This window comes from Ictalurus punctatus, chromosome 24, assembly GCF_001660625.3.
Source record: "Ictalurus punctatus breed USDA103 chromosome 24, Coco_2.0, whole genome shotgun sequence".
Classification (NCBI taxonomy): domain Eukaryota; kingdom Metazoa; phylum Chordata; class Actinopteri; order Siluriformes; family Ictaluridae; genus Ictalurus; species Ictalurus punctatus.
The window spans coordinates 4896891-4916556 of NC_030439.2; the positions used below are offsets into that span (position 1 = coordinate 4896891).

The 19666-nt window shown below is 39.5% G+C and overlaps 1 protein-coding gene across 2 annotated transcripts in view; it reads left to right on the forward strand.

Annotated features, from left to right (window-relative positions):
* Positions 1 to 264: 264 nt before the first annotated feature.
* cap2 (cyclase associated actin cytoskeleton regulatory protein 2) overlaps positions 265 to 19666 on the forward strand; it is a 32736-nt gene continuing 13334 nt past the window's right edge. The window contains exons 1-6 of one of the 2 annotated variants that reach the window (XM_017454708.3): positions 265 to 411; positions 5041 to 5167; positions 5611 to 5711; positions 7909 to 7986; positions 14484 to 14627; positions 17926 to 18011. In XM_017454708.3, the coding sequence (XP_017310197.1) occupies positions 5053 to 5167; positions 5611 to 5711; positions 7909 to 7986; positions 14484 to 14627; positions 17926 to 18011 (524 nt within the window). In that variant the 5' untranslated portion in view covers positions 265 to 411; positions 5041 to 5052. Of the gene's footprint in view, positions 412 to 5040; positions 5168 to 5610; positions 5712 to 7908; positions 7987 to 11208; positions 11366 to 14483; positions 14628 to 17925; positions 18012 to 19666 lie in introns of those variants that run through there. The other variant, XM_047150377.2, reaches the window with a different exon arrangement.

Sequence of the window (19666 nt, forward strand, 5' to 3'; positions counted from 1 at the left end):
GTGTTTCTGGTCCAGTCATCCTGGTCAGTGAACCTTCTTCACCAAAAGCCCAGATAAGTTATTTCCTTTTGATGAGGGATGTGGGTCTTGTAGAGCCTTTTAATAACACTCTCATGAACATAAACTAAGCAACATATTATTGTATTCAATAACAACCTAATCATCATGCCACCACTGCGTGCTCTGGACGCAGTGTTCAGTGCAGCAGTGAGCGGATTTGGACAGAGCCACCATCACTGATGTCGCTTTATTAGGAGATCCCGGAAGTGTGAGGAGCTACGCTCGCGCTACGCAGCTGGGCCACAGGGAGGCTGGGAGCTGCAGTGTGATTCGGACAGGAGCCGAATACGGGATTCGGGAACAGCCGGTTTAAAGGAACGCGTCGAGATTTACACACAAAAAATAATAAAGGTAAAGGAATTTCCTTTAAAAGAAAATATTAATTTCTGAACTGATATTGAAAAGAGGTCTAGAGTTTGATGGGCAGAGGGGAGGCGCGAGACGCGCACGAGCGTTTCTCTTGGTATTATGGTCTGGAATAGACTGGAAGACAACAGAAAGGGGTTCAGTCATAATGTGCATTCAGGAGCGGTTTGTGCTCACATTTTGCATATATAATAATAATTATTATTTTTATTATTTTAAACCTAAAGACCTGCCATTGTCGGTATGACTGTGCTACGGACTGTTAGGTGAAGAACGTGTGGTATGATTGGATACACTTCACAGTGTGCCCTGTTTGTGCTGTGATGGTGGACTTCTTAATGTCCTGGTTGTACCTTATTATTTCTGTCCGATGTTTTTTGAAACATTTCAATCATTTCAGAAACCTATTTTACAGAAACATGTTCACTTAAAGTAATATATGCACCAACTAAGGTGCCTTAATTTCCTGCCACCCCTGCTGCAAAAAACAACAACAACAACAACAATAGAAACCCCTCATAGAATTTGTAATGGTTTTAATGGTTATAATGAGAATTGTATTGGTTTTTAATTGAAACTGTATTGGTCCCTGTGGGTCTCTACTGGTAATTTGTTGCCTTCTATTGGTGGCATGTTATGGCTAGTGGATACCATTAAAGACCAATAATGGTAATGGTTTTAATGGTTAGCTGATGCTTGTAATGGTATTTGTAGTGGAAACCATTAGAATTTCTGTGATAATTTGTTGTTTTTCAGCAGGGGGTTTGGAAATTGAACATGTGTAATATATATATATATATATATATATATATATATATATATATATATATATGAACATGTATATATGTATGTATGTATATGTATGTATATATATATATATATATATATATATATATATATATATATATATGAAAAGGTTGCTATGGCGCTTGTATCTCGGATCTTAGATGTGTATAGTATATAGTATGTATATACAGTGAGAATCCTCACACGACACCTCCTAATGCTCTATCTGTCACTGTTACCTAGATAAATGATCAGGCATAGTGTGTCATTTCGTTTGTGAATTAACTACTGTGTAAAGCAAAACCTCACAAATGAATCTAAACGTACTAAATGTACAATGTCGCAGGCTGAAATATGAAGGAATGAATGAAAAGGAAATGCTAATATGACTCCAAACGGATAGAACCATGCAGTGCCTTTTAGACAGTCTCTGTATGCCTCTTGAGATGTATTCATATTTGATGAATGAACAGAAGGCACATTTTCCGAAGCAGGACAGCAACATCTCTGAATAGTGACTGCTGGGACGTCCAGTGTGGTACAGGAGTGGTCAAGTGGGAAAATCGAAATAAAAAAGTTTACAGTTCCATTAACTCGGACAAGAAATATTTCGTTTCCAGTTTCGTTTTGTCTTGTTTTTCGTTTCCGTGTTGTTCTTCCTATGAGGCTACTATAGCTAGCAGTTAATAGAAGCGTATGACGTCCAGTTAGCATCATATCGACTACAAGCTGAAATCTTCACATGCTTGTCTCACAAACCAAATTTGTATATAAACAGTTTTAGAAAATGTCAGAAAAGGTATGTACTTAAAATGTGTAATAAACTATTTCTCTGGAAACTTTGCGTACTCCGTTTCATGTTCACTACATTACTGAAGTATCATTGCTGAAGTACATTGCTGTTACTTTAACCAAGTTTAAGATGTGAGTCATTTCAGCCTGCAGATTGCATAAACATGTCGATGGTCATAAGCTTATGAATTTTTTATTTTTTTAAAATGTAATTCATCTATATCCTGCATAATTAACCTTTCCTTTAACTTGCAAACTATATTCCAGTGGCATGTTTAGGAACAGCAGCTTGGATCCTGATGTGTACTTGAAATGATCTAATGAAATCCGTAATAAGTTTTAAGGCACGTGGCCTCATGTTCTTGAACTTGGAGCTGTGTGATTGCTCGGCTGAGGGTTTCTGCTACCTCTGAAATAGTCCCTGAGGCCTAGGTCAGGCATTTGGCATGTCAGAGAGAATTCTCCAGGGAATTTACAAGATGACATGTGCATTTCCACACCGGGTCACTATTAATTACTGCTGACGAATCTCTGAGAGCAAGAGACAGATTGGAGAGCTGAATATTTTAGACCAGGGGTTCTTGGACCCCTTTAACTGAAAACGTTATTTAAATGTGTGTAATAATATTGCTTACTTATTCAAGCCATAGAGCTTTCAGACACTACCTCGTACACTATAGGTTTATGGAAACAAATTTGATGTGTTTCATTGTATTTAAATGGACATGACTGTGCATGGAGTCAGCAGATAAGGGGGTCAGGTAGAGATTCATTTACTTCTGTCTTAGTTTCACAGGATAGATTGTAATCACACAAATGGTTTGGTAGATGAGGTCATCTCTCCATGACTTGACCCTGATTGGGTTACATGATTACATTTCTTTCCTGACTAAAAAGTAGCATGTTCTTCTTTTTGGCGTCTGGTACACAAATGCATGTGTCTCTATATCACCCTGTAAACATTTTTGCTGCTAGTCTTTTTATTATTATTATTATTATTATTATTATTATTATTTATTGTTTTAAATAAAAAGAGCTTCCCATAAAGAGGGGCATGGTGGCGTAGTGGTTAGCACGTTTGCCTCACACCTCCAGGGTTGGGCGCTTGCGTGTTCTTCCCGTGCCTCAAGCGTTCCCTCTGGGTACTCCGGTTTCCTCCCCAGTCCAAAGACATGCATTGTAGGTTGATTGGTATTTCCAAATTGTCCAAAGTGTGTTAATGTTTGTGCGATTATGTCCTGTGGTGGATTGGCACCCTGTCTACGGTGTTTCCCACCTTATGTCCTGAGTTCCCTGGGATAACCTCCAGACTCCCCCGTAACCCTGTGTAGGATAAGCGGTATGGATGGATAGTTTCCCATAAAATAAAATAACATTTTAAATAAACTGTGACAATCCATCCATCCATCCATCTTCTATAGCGCTTTATCCTTTTCAGGGTCACGCGGAAACCTGGAGCCTATCCCAGGGAGCATCGGGCACAAGGTGGGGTACACCCTGGACAGGGTGCCAAAGGAGCCAATATTTGAATGCTTAGATGCAAATGTTACATTGTGCTGTATCTTCCAGCTTCTCAGACAGTACTTATTGTATTTTCGTTTTAGTTTAATTGCCATTGCCACACTCGTAAGTAAATAAGTCTAATGCATTCATTGTAATGGCTAGATTTGTGTAATCCTGATAAGGTTTGGAGCAATGTTGAGAGATAAAACTAAATTATTCGTCCCTTACCGTCTGCATCTGTTTTAAGACCGTGAGAACCGCTTCTGTTCATCCTCCAGCTTCTAATCCTTTAGAAGGGGTCACACACATCTCGCTTTTGTAGCCTTCTCAATGTTGTGTTGTTTCAGTATGAAAAATGTACGAGTTAATTCATTAGTAAATGAATTTTAAAAAAGGAAAAGAAAAAAAGGATGTCAACGTATAAACAAAATACTCTTCTATACTTGATTAGTGTCGTATATTATGCCAATACACATATAAATAACCATGCAGTACAAATCAAGAGAGCACATTAGGACAATCGACCTTCTTCTACAAGTGAAAACAATTTCCAGCTCTTATTAAAATATTGGTTTTAGGTTTAATTGTGTCAGTTTCTCAACGTGAGGAGGGTTAAGGGTTAACGATGGACAGCTTACATTTTTTTTCCAGTGCATAACGTTCAAGAGTTTTGCATGGAGTAAACTAAGGTTCGCAAATTTGAATCCATGATTCATTAATGCCAGTGTTCATGGGAAGGAGTCCAAAGATGACCAAAGATCTTGCAACATGTTGGAATGTCCTTAGGAATAATTCTGGAAATCGTATTAGTGTCCAAAACTTTTCTGATGTCCAACTGCACAGTTATTCATCTTGAAGCATATTGTGATACACAGTATCTGATATTATAGGACATCTGACGTATCTGATCGTTATAGGACATCTATGTAGTTACAAGAGAGAAAAATATTGTCCTGGATGATTCTGGCAGTTAACACGGTTCACTAAGTGCTTAGAATAAAAGGACATTTTGTGTCCATGAAGCTCGCGAAAATGCCGTGAAACAGATCAACGTGTCATACAGGGGCACATATTGACATAGCACAGAGATAGTGTTGTTCTGCGCTCTGTTTGTATTGGCCTCCTGTTTTTTTTTACGAGTAATTGAGTTGCCTGTTACATTCCTCCTGGGCGCTGAAGGTGTGGCTATGTGGAAGATAGCCAGTGAACTCTTTCCCTTCACTCTTTTCTTGTGTAATGCTTTAAAGATAGACTTAGTAATATTTTTGCATTCAACTTATGAGTGACCCCCCCCCCCCCCCCACCTCCAGCATTCCCTTATAAAATCACACACATGTATTTATACAGTTCTTGTTGCCATGTAGTATTATTTGCATTTTTGTGTGTGTGTGTGTGTGTGTGTGTGTGTGTGTGTGTACCTTTTAACTGTTATGAATTGATGATGTTACAGGTGCAGTTATCCTAGCGTGCGAGTGATACTTTATCACAGTTTGTGTGAATCGAGCTAACTTTTTCAGTTTGGACTTTTTACAGGCTTCACTCGCTATGGAAGCACTAGTTGAACGACTGGAACAGGCTGTGATTCGGCTCGAGACGTTTTCAGCCAAGCTTCAGGGTTGCTCTGGGAGCCTGTCCAACGGCGAGATAAACACATTTAATGGTACCGTAATGAGCGTACATGCGTACATTCAATTGCAAAATATTGTAGTTAGTGTCTGTATATAAAACTGATTCTGAGGAGAGTCACAAAACAGTGTGCTTTTACTTGCTTTTAAATATCGCGTCACTACATTATAAATATGACTGTGTCATTTAAAGCCAGTGAGCCATGGAAAACAAATAGTAAAAAGTCTGACGGGTTCACTGAAAATTAATTGTTTAAATTGTGGTTGTCAGGCAACATTTTGATATTCAGGAATTTGTACCTTCATGGGAAACGCTTTCTCACACAAGCAAAACCAGAGTGAGAAAACGGAAGAATACCGAGGCTGAATCTGTGTTTTTAACAATGTATTTAAATGTATTTTTGCCCCTAATGGGTTTGCTGTGGCATGTTTTTTACTTTATCTGGTGTAGTAATTGTGGGCTCTCTTCAACATCAAGGTGAATCCCAGTGCATGGAGGCGTTTGACCATTTACTGAGAGGCCCTCTGTCTGAATACTTGAAGAACAGCCGGACTATTGGAGGAGATGTGTCAAAACACGTATGTACAGGATATTCCATATATAGCCCATCTTTGCTGTTATAATAAGCTCCACTCTTCGGTCAAGGCTTTCAACTAGATTTTGGCGCGTGGATGTGGGGATTTGTGTTCATTCAGACGCTAGAGCGTTAGTGAGGTCGGGCACCGATGTCGGGTATGGAGGTCTGGCGTGCAGACGGTGTTCCAGTTCATCCCAAAGGTGTTCAGTGGGTTTGAGTGCAGGACACTCGAGTTCTTCCAGATCAAACTTGGCAAGCCACGTCTTCATGGAGCTTGTTTTGTATACAGAGGCATTGCCATCCTGGAACACAGTTACAGGCCGTGGTAACTCAGTGGTTAAGACGTTGGGCTACTGCTTGGAAGGTCATGAGTTCAAGCACTGGCAGACTGCCACTGTTAGTCCTTTGAGCAAGGCCCTTAACTCACAACTGCTCTGATGTATAAAGGAGGTAAATGTAAGTCACTCTGGAGAAGGGCATCTACCAAATGTCATTAAATGTTAATACTTTTGCCCATATAGTGTAAATTAAGAGCTGTAATATGTACAAATCATACAAAAGCGGACTCAAATGATCTAAATCAACACCTCCAAAATTGTTCTGTGTCTTTGACCTGATGGAACATAACACTGAAAAGCTTGCCCGGGGACTCAACACCTTTCCTACACCTCTGCTCTACTTGTCATTTTTCCACTGAGCGACTTAAGCCCAGGAAGTCTGGTCTGGTCTGGAACTGAAACACTAAGCTGACAGTTTTATTGTACTGCCTCTGTCGTTAGCATCAACCGTACAGCTTTAAATACGAATCGCGATACTTGGAATGTTCTGTTTTCAGGTATAAATGGACCTGGTACACATAGTAAACCGTCCTGCTACTATTCGCTACATTGGAGTGAATTAAAAAGCATCCATAGCTGTCAAACCAGGAAAGTCGTTGTCTTCAGTCTTTTTTTTTGTTTACTTTTTATTGAGATGTATTTTGGGCGCGCGGTGGTTTAGTGGTTAGCACGTTCGCCTCACACCTTCAGGGGTTCGATTCCCACCGTGGCCCTGCGTGTGTGGAGTTTGCATGTTCTCCCCGTGCTGCGGGGGTTTCCTCCGGGTTCTCCGGTTTCCTCCCCCAGTCCAAAGACATGCATGGTAGGCTGATTGGCGTGTCCGTAGTGTATGAATGGGTGTGTGCGTTTGTATGTGATTGTGCCCTGTGATTGATTAGCACCCTGTCCAGGGTGTACCCCGCCTTGTACCCCATGCTCAATGGGATAGGCTCCAGGTTCCCCGTGACCCAGTAGGACAAGCGGTATAGAAGGTGGATGGATGGATAGATATGTATTGCTGTTTAGGTTTCTTTCTTTTTTTCTTCTGCAGTTGTTCCATTACTTGTCCTGCTATACGATTGTCTTATGAAGCTCTTTTAATATAGTCTTGTAACTTGACTCTATAAGAATCAACTTATGACAGGCTTTGCAGATGCTTTGCTGCATTAGTGCTTACATTTTTTTCATTGTATTATCCATTACATAATGTATTCTTTGTGTGTTGCAGTGAATAGGAATGTAGCCACAGATTCTTGTACTGAGAAAAGAATTGATTGTAAACTACTATAATAGAAGGCAGTTGCTGAATTCCAGCAATAAACATTAAAACACCTGGAACTGTTCAGGCACTTTTGAACTTGAAATTGTAAGAGACTGTGTTTTGTCTCCTATGGCTCCTGTGCCTTTGCCACAAAGGTGACATTTCCTAATTCTACTCAGATCAGTGCTAAATCATGTTGGGTGGGAGTTTGTTTTGATCCCGTATAGTCATCTCCTTTTACGGTGAAACAGGCCTCTAGGTTCCACCACTCCATTTTCCCAAACATGCGTCTTTGGACCTCTCTCAGTGTGTGTGTGGGTGGGTGGGTGTGGGTGGGTGCCTGTGTGTAGCACATAAGAAGACCTCGCATAGCTTTGAATGTATACAGAAATGTGGTTAATGTTTTATAAAAGTTAACATTGCGTAAATCTGTAAGCTAGGCTTTCCAAGTCTGTGTGAATGAACATTTGATTTACAGGTTTACGTTGGGTTTAGAACATCTCTACTAAACGCAGCCTTACGGATTATACAGTACATAAGTTTGTGGTTTGTAGTTCTTAATTTATGTCTGGTGTCACTTTTAGGTGTTTAAATGTGAGTTTTGTGTTTTTATTCAACAGGCTGATATGGTACACAATGCCCTGCAGGAACAGAAGGCTTTCCTCAAACTGGCCACCACACACCAGGAGCCTGCAGAGGTACAGTAAGCCTAAAGATAAGTGTCATTGTATGCAGGGTACGATTTGTGGAAAAAAAATCAGAGGGGGGATGTTTCCGAACCGTTATTATTCATGAAAATAAATCACAAAGCAGAGTGGGCTATGGGTTATGAAGACTATGAAGACTATATAGACTATGCTATTTCTTCTAGCTGTTAAAGTAACATTTATGGAATAATTATGATCTTTAATAAAAACAAGAACTTGAGCTTAACCACTGGATTTGTGGGAATATTTGAATCTAATTAGTCAAGTAGCGTAATATTTTCACCCTCGTACACATACATACACTATCGGTCAAAAGTTTGTGGACACTCGACTGAAATGTTTCTCATGTGATTCATATTCATGTGATTCATTTACATGTGATTCATTTACCTTTTCTCTTCTCTCCACCCTTCCCTTTCCCATATATTTCATTGAGAAGAAGAAAAAAACAAAAAACAAAAAGGCCCCGCGACCCCAACCCCCCTTCCGGCTCATCATGGCTACTCAATAACTGTCGCTGGTTATATAAATATTATAAAACCCAAGAACAGGCACAAAAATTTAAGTGGGAAGTGTCTGTAACTCCATAAAGTATACAATAAAGGGATGCCATTTATAAATAAATAAATAAATAAATAAATAAATAAATAAATCTCATGATGTTAAAAAGCTTTTGATCTGAAGGTGTATGATTAAATGTTTGATATCGGTGTTGTGGACAAAAATATCATCCTGGCAACGTATTCCTTTCTTTCATTAGAAAACGAACATTTTATTTACAAATAAATATTTTTTTTTAAAGGACGTCTCGGAGCGAAATATTTTCCGAAAAGCAGCCGATAAGTATCCAGTGAACTCCTTTAATACTGTTTATGAAGCATCTCAGGGAAATTCCTCACGAAATCAGTTGAGAAAACGCCAAGAATACATTTCTGGAAAATTCTAGGCAAAAAGCGTCTACTTCGAAGATGCTAAAATACTCCATTATTTCATAACATAACATAATTCCCATAGTTCCATTTGTGTTACTCCAGAGTTCTGATGACTTTATTATTATTCTATAATGTGGGGGGAAAAAATAAAAATAAAGAATGAGTGCGTCTAAACTTTTGACCGGTAATGTAGGTCATGTGATCATACACAGCAACTGGAACCAGGATCATCACGTAGCCTAGATGCGGTGTCCTCTCTGTTGTCACACGAGCGGGAGCGCTGACTTTATTGTTGTTTGCATTATCACGTTGCAGCGGTTTACTTAGCTATATTTTCAAACTGTCATTATTTTAGGTATTTTATTTGGTATAAATGGAATATAGGATGAAAAATAGACCAGGGGGGGAAAAATCCCACCCTTTACAACCGCCAACCCCCACCCTCCGTCAAATCACACCCGGTTTGTATGTTGTAAGTGTTTTATATAGAGCATTTTGTCACATGGAGCAGACTCACACTTGAAAGTAGACAGGTGCATGAAACTAAAAAAACTAAAATTCAAAAATGATATCCTGAAATTAAATAAAACCGAGAAACTAATACCTGAGAAACTGTTTAAAATATAATCTTATGCCATATCCCACACAAAACCCACATGGTTTGGAGTTTAATGTAGTGAATAGCTGTTATAAGGGAGAAAGTAAGTGAGCAGTGAAAGACAAATATGTGTCTGGTTTCTAATAATAACTTTAATGTGCACTCTTACAGCAGCTATCCATCGGTTAATTGAGATGACTAAATGATTAAAACTAACACTTAAATTTACACTCAGTTGCCAGTTTATAAGGTACGCCTATTTATAAGGTTTATAAGGTCGACCATTCTCAACACAGACGTGTACCTATTAGAAGGGCCAGTAAATGTAGGTATAAGCTAGGCGTGTCTAAGAGTAAATGAGTGTATAAAAACTAAATAAAAACATCTGTACTCATGCATTCATTCACTCATTCGTGCTCAGTAAGGCAGTCCCTCCATGATTTCGTAATTTTGCGATCGCACCATCAAGCAAACTCCGCAATATTCAGAGGAGCGTGCGATTTTTCTAAATTACCGCAGATTTGGGCTAAGAGGCGTCATGCGACGTCATCACGACGCGTATTCAACCAAAACCCTCTTCGATTCACGTGCGTTGAACATGAGTACAGCTAAAAGGTCTAATTTACCAACAAACATCGCTATGAAAGCAAAACATTTCACCAATTCAAGTAGTTTTCCACCAAAAAAAAAAAGCACAAAAACTCCACAAATTTTGAAACAATCCTGTTCGAAATCCTGTACGGACTCGCTGCTAATTGACCCCGAGTATTTATTTTACCTGGTCCCTTTCACTGTGACCGCAGTTATCATGCACACTTATCTGTAATGCCTCTCAAACCTTACGTAATCAGTTGTGCATGTACATTACACCCATTCTTCAAACCCATACAGATAGTGATCTGGATATTAGAGGTTACGATGCCTGTGAGTGCGGTTTAGCCCTGGTTTATCCTGCTATATAGAACCCTTCCTCTTCTTCTCCATATGGTTTGGAGCTTATGTGGTCATCCATGCGACACTGGTCTCTCTGTGCACATAGGGATTACTTTCTCTGTTCAAATGAAACGCCAATGCAACACATTCCCAATGCTTCAGACGGCAGCCCCTAGGGGAAGTCTGGCGGCCAGTCTGATGTCATTCTGTCGGACTTCGGTTTGTGTTTTCCGTGGGCCCAACAGGAGTTGATTAGCTCAGAGCATGCAGGCCATTGGACAAAAAGGAGGCGCAGGAATTAAGGCATCTAATAAACAAATGGGCTGTTTAGATGTGATGTAGCATCACGGCTCACGGCAGCAAGAAAATATTGTTCAGAGAGATGGGTTATGGTGAGTATCATGTTGGTTCTTTTTAAAAGACTTCCGTGTGAAAGCTTGTTTGACGAGCTTCATGAGAACTTTTATCCCAAGTGCTCATTCTGAAACTCTGCATGCCATATTGAGACAAAGTTACACACACAGTAGGTGACTTAAAGCTACATACAAAGATATTCAAAAGGATAAATCTTAGTCAACGTTCTCTGTATGACAGAATCATAGTCAAATGAACCCATGAGAGTAACATTTCATATTAAGAGTTACTTACAACTATATATATATATATATATATATATATATATATATATATATATATAATTTGAGCGTGTGTATATATAGACTCCCAGACACACACTGGCTTTCAAGTTTGAATGTGTTCTGAAGTGTTCCGACAGCCATTGCTAAATTTGAATGTTATGGGCAAGCAAGGGTTTATTGTGGCACAGCGGGTATCGTTGCTGCCTCACAGCTCCAAGGAGTTTTGCATGTTCTCTCCCCGTGGCCATGCTTCCTCCAAAAACATGCTGGTAAGTGGATTTGTCACCACTAAATTGTTCCTAGGTGTGAATTAGTGTGTAAATACACTACCCTGTAATCTCGGAATAGACTCTGGATCCACCGCGACCCTGACCTGGATAAGGCGGTTACTGAAGATGAAAGCATGCATGGTTGGTTCATAACATCCCCTCTAGGGCTTTAACTTAACACTGAAAAACCCTTTGCAGGTATTTTAACACTTTGGCAGGTAAACCTACATCTTAACAAAAATGTGTCTTTTAGGGACTGCACTAATATACTACCTTCTATATGTACTGCTGGAAGAAGGTCCCCTTGTGCCTGAAAAGATGAGGTCAAAAAACGAGGAGTAGATAGCACACAGAAATCAAAATGACTTAGAAGATTGTGGAATGAGCAGAAAAGATGGCAACCGGCTCAGGTACAGTGTTCTAACAAGCAAATGTTTCATCAAAGCTATTTGTGTTCGATTTGAATGGAGCTTACTTGTGGTTAAATAGCATCCAGTTAATTTAGCAGGATTCAAAGGTGCAGTCATAGCCTCACACGCAGTGTCCTTTCAGTAATAGTGCATTCGGGGTGGTGATGTTTCGGCTAGTGGCAGGCTATTAAATTTGGAACGCAAATAGCCAGTAACTGGGGAGCTACAGAGATCATATAAACCCTGATTCCCACAAAACCTGAATTTGAAGAGTCCGGAGTGAACTGTGATCCCTAGAATACACAAAGCAGTGTATGCGTACACACACACACACACACACATGATATATTTCTGTCCTCCTATATTTTTTTTACGTCCCTGGTGTATAAATTCAAATAGTATCTCTTCACCCACATGCAGTCTTGTGTTCACATCATGGTAACACTGTCAGTCTGCTGGAAAGCACTAAGCCTTTCTCTCTCTCTCTCTCTCTCTCTCTCTCTCTCTCTCTCTGTGTTTGTGTGTTGGGCTGCGGTTGCATTCTGTGGCTTTTTATGGTCATGTTCTATATTTGAGCCGCTGTTGGTCTGTGGCCTTGGTCAAGTGACGGGCCTGTCAGTGGATGCTGAAGAGTGTTTGTATGGGCTACATTTTAGCGAGCACAGCTGTTACTCTTTCTAATTCCCTCACAGACTTCCAAACTGATATGATCTCAGGCCCCCAGTCAAGGAGTTCAGTTTTAAGTTAACATCAAGGTCATTTCTGCTGTTTAAGATGCACCCTGTAATGTGTAAAAGTGAATCTTATAAATCTTAACAAAAAAAAAAAAAAAAACAATTGTCATTCTCGATGTCGTCATTCAAAAAAAAAAAAAACTCCGTTTCCACATTTCAGACTTGTGGATCTTTTTCTGACCCAGAAATAAACTCGGAGCAGTGTTTATGAGGAATAAAAAAGGAAGGCGTGTCATCGCATTTGTGTTTCACGTTGTTTTGGGGTTGTTTTTTTTTTTTTCACTATCTGCAGTGGAGATTTAATCAGAAAATAAGGAATAAAACATGATGAAGCATGCTGTGATAGGAAATTAATCAACAACCACTTGGAAGTTTTTATTAAAGAGTGATATTGTTCATATTGTTAATAGTTGCATTTAATATTTGGGAATATCCACAAAACACGTTAGTTCCTATTACTCTTATCACTTACATTATAGCAGCTATAAACAGTCCTTCCCTCACCAGCCCCCCCCCCCCCCCTTCTGAAGTCAATAATAAAGAAATAATAGCCTGCCATGTTCCTAAGAAAGATTTTCCTGTGTTAGAAAGATGCAGCTTTAACTCTGACTGTTACAAAGGTGCTAAATCTCCACACAGAGATGGTCGCCATAGCAACAATTAAACACATTTTTAAAACATGCGATGTGTACATTGTTACTATAGACACAATGATGTATTAGAAAGAGTGTTACTGTAATCTATTCAGAAATATTGTCCAAGCCATATTCTTATTGCAAAATAATCAACACCTTCTGACCAATCAGAATCGAGCGTTGCTGTGGTATGTGGGGAAGCAAAAGTTCCTGTTTAATTTATTCCTCAGGGACTAAACCAGTCATAGTGTAGAGATAGGGAAACTGCTTCAGTCCCTTTCCCTTCTACTGAAACTGGTCGGAGGGAAAGTCCACTCTGATGCAACAGGAACAGACTCTTGACTCGGGCTATGGATTATTGTTTACTCCTTACTAGAGTTTTTCTTTATGTTTGGTCTCTTGAAGTTACAACGCTTATACTCTGAGAAGCTCTTGGTATTGGAAACTATTTTAATTGTTTTTACTGTTAATTACGTACTAAAGATGGGAATTTAATAACAGCCTTAATGTCCATGTGGATGCTCCACATGGACGGTCTTTATCTGCAGAAATGAAAGTCATGTGCATGCTGTTAGAGGAAAAGCCCTGCTGCATGCTTTTATGCATCCTCAGCATACGCCTCCACAAAAACAACAGATAGTTTAGTATAGTATAGTATAGTATTTGTTCTTGGGAGCACCAGTGTCACATTTATTCATGCTTATGCATATCGAAATATATTAATTCACACATCCGCATAAATCACACGCACAAAAAACTGTAAAAATCCTGATTTTTTGTCATCTGAAGAATTGAAATCTGACACTCAGCCCAGCCAATGGAACTAAAAATGAGTGCAATATTATTAGTTAAAATAGGATCAGCTCATTTCCCCGCAAAACGACAGCATTATGAAATCAACTAAATATGTAACGATGGTAGATCTAGCAACAGCACAAACACAAGCCACAACACACAGTATAGCACGGATATTATAAAAGAAACAGTGTGTTCCTGTTCTCTCTGTTATGCTGAGGTAGACTCTAAACACTGAGGCTGTGCAAAAGGCCTTACAAGGCCAGTGGGATCTCCCTATGCACAGTTGGAATGCTGGCTACGAGGGAACTGCCGCTGTCTGGACGATACACTGGAAAAGTGCGCTCTCTCTATGAAGCTCATTCAGGATCGTTCTGTGTTTGCTTTGGCAATGGAGGCGTAATGCTCCATAATGTTGTTTAACAGTGTCCTAATTTCGGGCCTGTTATGGTGCATTGTTTTCTTTTCTACATTTCTTCACATGCAGGTTTTAGGAGCTGGTTATGTGTGTGTGTGTGTGTGTGTGTTTGTGTTCTCTAATCAGACAGAGCTGGCAGACCTCCTCAGGCCCATCTCCGAGCAAATCGAGCAGATCCAGACCTTCAGAGAGAAGAACCGTGGCAGTCGTCTGTTTAACCACCTGTCTGCTGTCAGCGAGAGCATTCCTGCCCTGGGATGGGTGGCAGTGGTGAGTCAATGTGTTCCTTATGCTGTAAGAGTAATGTTTAGCGAACATCTCAGTTATTCAGTTAAACAAAATCCCTGTGACTTCTATACACAACTATGTTAGAATAAAGTTGGATTTAGAGGTGGAAGTTCAGCCAATCAAGCAGAATTTTAGACAGTGTTGCATCAGAGCGAACCTAATCAACCTGACCTAGGAGTAAAGTCTTTGATGTTAGTTTGTATTTATTCCCCCCTATTTTCCTCCTAATTTAGTAATTTTCAGTTACTACTCATTAGCTGAATCTATGTACATGATAAATACTAATCTGGAAGGGTTAAAGGCTGACATACAGTATGCTGACAGTTAAATACCCCCATCCTGACCCTGGACAACCCTGGAATTGTTGCACCCCTAATTCACCCCTGGCTTTCACTAAAGCAGTGGTTCTTAACCTGGGGGTCGGTAAAGCAGTAAGTGGGGGGTCGTGGGAAATCTCTTCTTTTAAACGATTGTATACGGGTTGACAGAGCGGGTTTCCGGATATCCGTGCACGCCCAATACCGAGAACTTGAATCGAACCGAATACCGAGACATGGCAGAGAAGGAAAAAAAAAACACATTCACATCGACCTATCTCTGTGAGGCTGGTTTTTCAGCGCTAGTGAACCTGAAGAACAAGTACAGAGCCAGACTCATGGTTGAAGAGAGTTTGCGTCCGTTCCTCAGCCACGACTGGACCACCTCGCATCCTCTATCCAAGCCTAACCGTGCTACTGATTGAGGAGCGTGAAGAAAAGGGGTTGGGGGTGTGTGCAACAAGCTACTAGCGTGGAGGTGTGTGGGGGGGTGTTTCACAAAACAGTGTCATTCTTAAAAGTGGGTCGCGCTTGTAAAACCGCTCTCACTCTGAAGCATTAAGCCAGCCACCACATCACCACACTGCCTGTGCAACGTCATAGGACAGCTGAATGCACTAGGAGGAAAGCACTAGCTTCCCTCTTGCATATACATGAGCTCACAGATAGCGCGATTTGGCTAGTTTTACTCTGATTGACAGGGTAGACACCACTGCCATCCTTTCCACCCACTGAGCAGACTTAGCAAGATTGTTCTATAACAAATATAAGTTGATTAAGCCTATTTCTAGACATTTTACTAAGTTCTGGATTAGATATGGTCTTATTTTATTGGTAGAAATTTTTTCTTCTTTCTATAACTAAACGTTATCTGACAATTTCAAGCTTAAAACTAGAAAGAAATATCAAGCAGTAAGCTTAATAACCTTCTGTTTGTTTTAGAGGTGGCACGATACCACGTTTTCTTTTCCAATACTGATACTGAACTCTTGAGTATCACGCCATACCCATACCCATCCAATATTGTTTTCTTTAAAAACAACCAAGCGTAATTTATTTATTTTTTTTAACTGAAGCACTTCACACTTCAACTTTTTATCCAAAAAAATCATTTACACTTTAATTATAAGTCATTTTAATATAATATGAACATAATCAAATCAATCTTAAAAAAAGAAAAATGGAGGAAGTCTCTTTATATTTAAACATTTCTAGTTCCAAAAATAAATTTATTTTCCAAATGCATTTACAGTCTTTGCCATTTGTTACAGATCCTGATCTCCTATATGTTTTCTCTGCTATCTGATCCACCGTTTTTGGGGAATCGGACCAGTGCCATCTCTAGTTTGTTTAATAATAATAATAATCGAATTATACACATTTATCTATGTTAGATGTATTTTAACCTATTAGATATCATTTTATATATGATGCATGTCATTTGTTGCTATGCAGGATCATTTATGCTCCGTTGGCCTCCTGGAACAATGGGTGGTTGTGGACATTTATTTTGGTGTAATAGTCAATTTTTGTTTTACCAGTACACATAACACAAAATACTGCATAGAACTATCATTTTTTTTAAAGCCATAGCTTCAGCAGTGTATTATATGGCTGAAGAAACTGCTCTCCGGGCCGGAGGGCTTGTCTGTGTTTACACTCCATCTCAGTCTGTTCAGAAAAAAAAAAGTTATGGTGAAAACTGGTAAGTACCCATGAGGGAAGACAACATTATGCAAAAGTTGCTTGAAAGGAGGCCCAAATACTCGATATAGCCCACATCTAAATAAGAAGTTGTGTATTAATAAATAAACATCCTGCCTCATTGCTTGAAAGTGATGTCATGACAGTCCTTGCTAATGCTACCTGTAATTGAACTCTGGGGGCGGAGCTTTGTGTCCATGGATGAGAATGCGGGCGGGCTCAAGGAGTACTTTTCCACTGTTGCTGAAATTCACCTCCATAATCGCTAGAGACCAGACCTTGAGTATTGCATCTTTAAACTTGAGGCCTGACTTCTTGAGGCCTTCATTTGTCACATATACATTATAGTACAGTGAAATCCTTTTCCTCACATATCCGAGCTTATTAGGAAGCTAGAGTCTTACTGATTTAGATAAGACGAGCAAGCTGGCTGGTGATGCAAATTCAGCCATGCACCGTGTCATACCTTACCATGGGGTCAAAGACCAGTGGTGAAGGAAGCTGAGACGATGCTCAATAGATGATCGCTTGAAGCGTTAAAAGCAGACTGCAAGTATTAAATGTCACAATACGCTCTCGGTTTTACGGTATATTCATTAAGCTATGCTCAGGGAATATGGGAATATATGGTTCAACGTCTGTGCCGAACATGCCAAGGGCAGCTTGGAGCGGTGTAACGTTTGACTTCATAGATTTTGGGGACGATTATTGAAGCATTTTTTGCTGGAATGATAACAATGGCTGTTCAGTCATGGTCTAGTCATAGTCATCTAGTCATTGCTCATAATAAGTTTTCTTCCCTTATAAGGCCTACATTTCTAAATTACAAAAGAAGGCATTATTTCCACATCCACTTCCATGTTCAGTGTTCATGCTATCAGTGACAAGGCTACTGATCAGTATTTAGAGTAGATTGAAATATTTGTTCGTGGCTTTTTATTTCACCTAATCCTTGTCTCTGACTCGCTGTGCCGTGTGGTGATCTGGACTCTGTCAAGTCCACCTGCTGCTATACTCCTTTCCCAAAAGATGTGTATATTACCTAATCAAAACTTCTTATGTCCTCATGATATAGTTTACACTAGTGCGCAGCTGTGCCAGCGATGTAAGCCTCATTGTAAATGCTCTTCTGTGTCTGAGCTGGGGAAGACATTACTGATATTTCTTTTTCGTGTTCAGTATGTACAGTACTGGTTCTTTTAACAGCTTTGAACTGTACATAACAATACAGTCGTTACCTTACTGTCTTTATCTGTTAGAATCAGAAACCAGGGCCTTATGTGAAGGAGATGAACGATGCTGCGATGTTCTACACCAACAGAGTCCTGAAAGACTACAAAGACACGTAAGTCTTGCACTGGCTTATAAAACCTACTCTTAGACAGTGTAATCCAGTCACTAATGACATTATTTACTAATACTGGCTCAGATATTTACGAGTCGCAATAAATCTGTACTTTACGTCTAACAAGATAGAAAACGAGTAATAGTAACTATTATAGTTAATCAAAAGTAAGGGTACAAGAAGAGAAAACAGTTTTGTAATATGAAATGAAAACATGTGCTAATATGAAATGAGAAACTGGATGTGCACGACGCTAGAAATGTTAGCAAAGTTAGCAAAAACAGCAGAAGTGGTTTTTGTACAACCCCAGTTCCAGAAAAATTGGGACGCTGTGTAGAATGTAAATAAAAACAGAATGCATCTCACAAACCCATATGTTATTCAAAATAGAACCTAGAAAACATACCAAATGTTTAATCTGAGGAAATGTACCGTTTTTAAGGGAAAAAAAGCAGGTCATTTTAAATTTGATGGCCGCAACACGTCTCAAAAAAGTTGGGACAGGGGCAACAAAAGGCTGCAAAAGTTCCTCAGTTTAAACATTTGGTATGTTTTCTAGGTTCTGTTGTGAATAACGTACGGGTTTATGAGATTTGTAAATCATTGCATTCTGTTTTTAAAAAAACAGAAATGAAAAATGTTGTCTGGCAGAAATAGAGACACTACTCTGAATCCCCTTTCAAATATAACTCTCTGGTTTCTAATAACATAGTGTGCAATGCTCTCAATACAGGTTCTGGTTAAAAGAATACAGGTTCAGGTTCTGTTTTTTTGCTAACGATGATCTATTTCTATTGTAGATAAGATACCAGTATCAGAGCTTTGAGTCCTGGCCATTAACTGATACTGATCTGATCCTGACATCACACTGACCAAGCCTACTTCCGTCAATCTTCTGAGAGCTGCATCTGTTATGTCCCTAATTTCTCTTCTGTCCAGTGTCAGCTCTAATCACAAGATTATTTTACTCAAGTACATGGCTTATGTGCATAATTGCATATTCACATTTCCATTGATGGAACACAACGGAAAATTTAATACACTACAGTATACTCCAAACCCACTGTGTTACATATCTCACATTAAAATACACGTCTGCCCTCTTCCGCATATATGAGCTCACAGAAGCCCACGATTGGCTAGTGTCACTCTGATTGAAAAGGAGAGAGTAACGCCATCCCTCCCACCCAGAGAGATAATTTTGCACTAGAGATCCCCAGTCATGGATGGCTGTAGCATCGTCGGGATTCAATCTCACGATACCGTCAACGCTTTTCTGTCGTGCCACTCAGGAGCCCTAGTGCTTAATATTTAAACTCAACCGTTAAACATGAGTTGTTCATGATTTTCCTGCATGTCACACAACTTGCAGTGTGCACTCATGGATTCCTCATTTAAATATTAGACACCGATACAGCTCCATAAATTTCAGTCTGAGCTAAACTACAGTCAGGTCCATAAGTATTTGGACAGCGACACAATTTTCTTGTGTGTCTCTGTGCACCACCACAGTGGATTTAAAATGAAGCAATGATTGAAGTGTAGCCTTTCAGCTTTAATTCAAGGGGGTTAACCAAAACGTCGCATTAACCGTTTAAGAATTACAGCCGTTTTTTTTTTTGTTTTTTTTTACAGAGTCCCTTCATTTTCAAAGG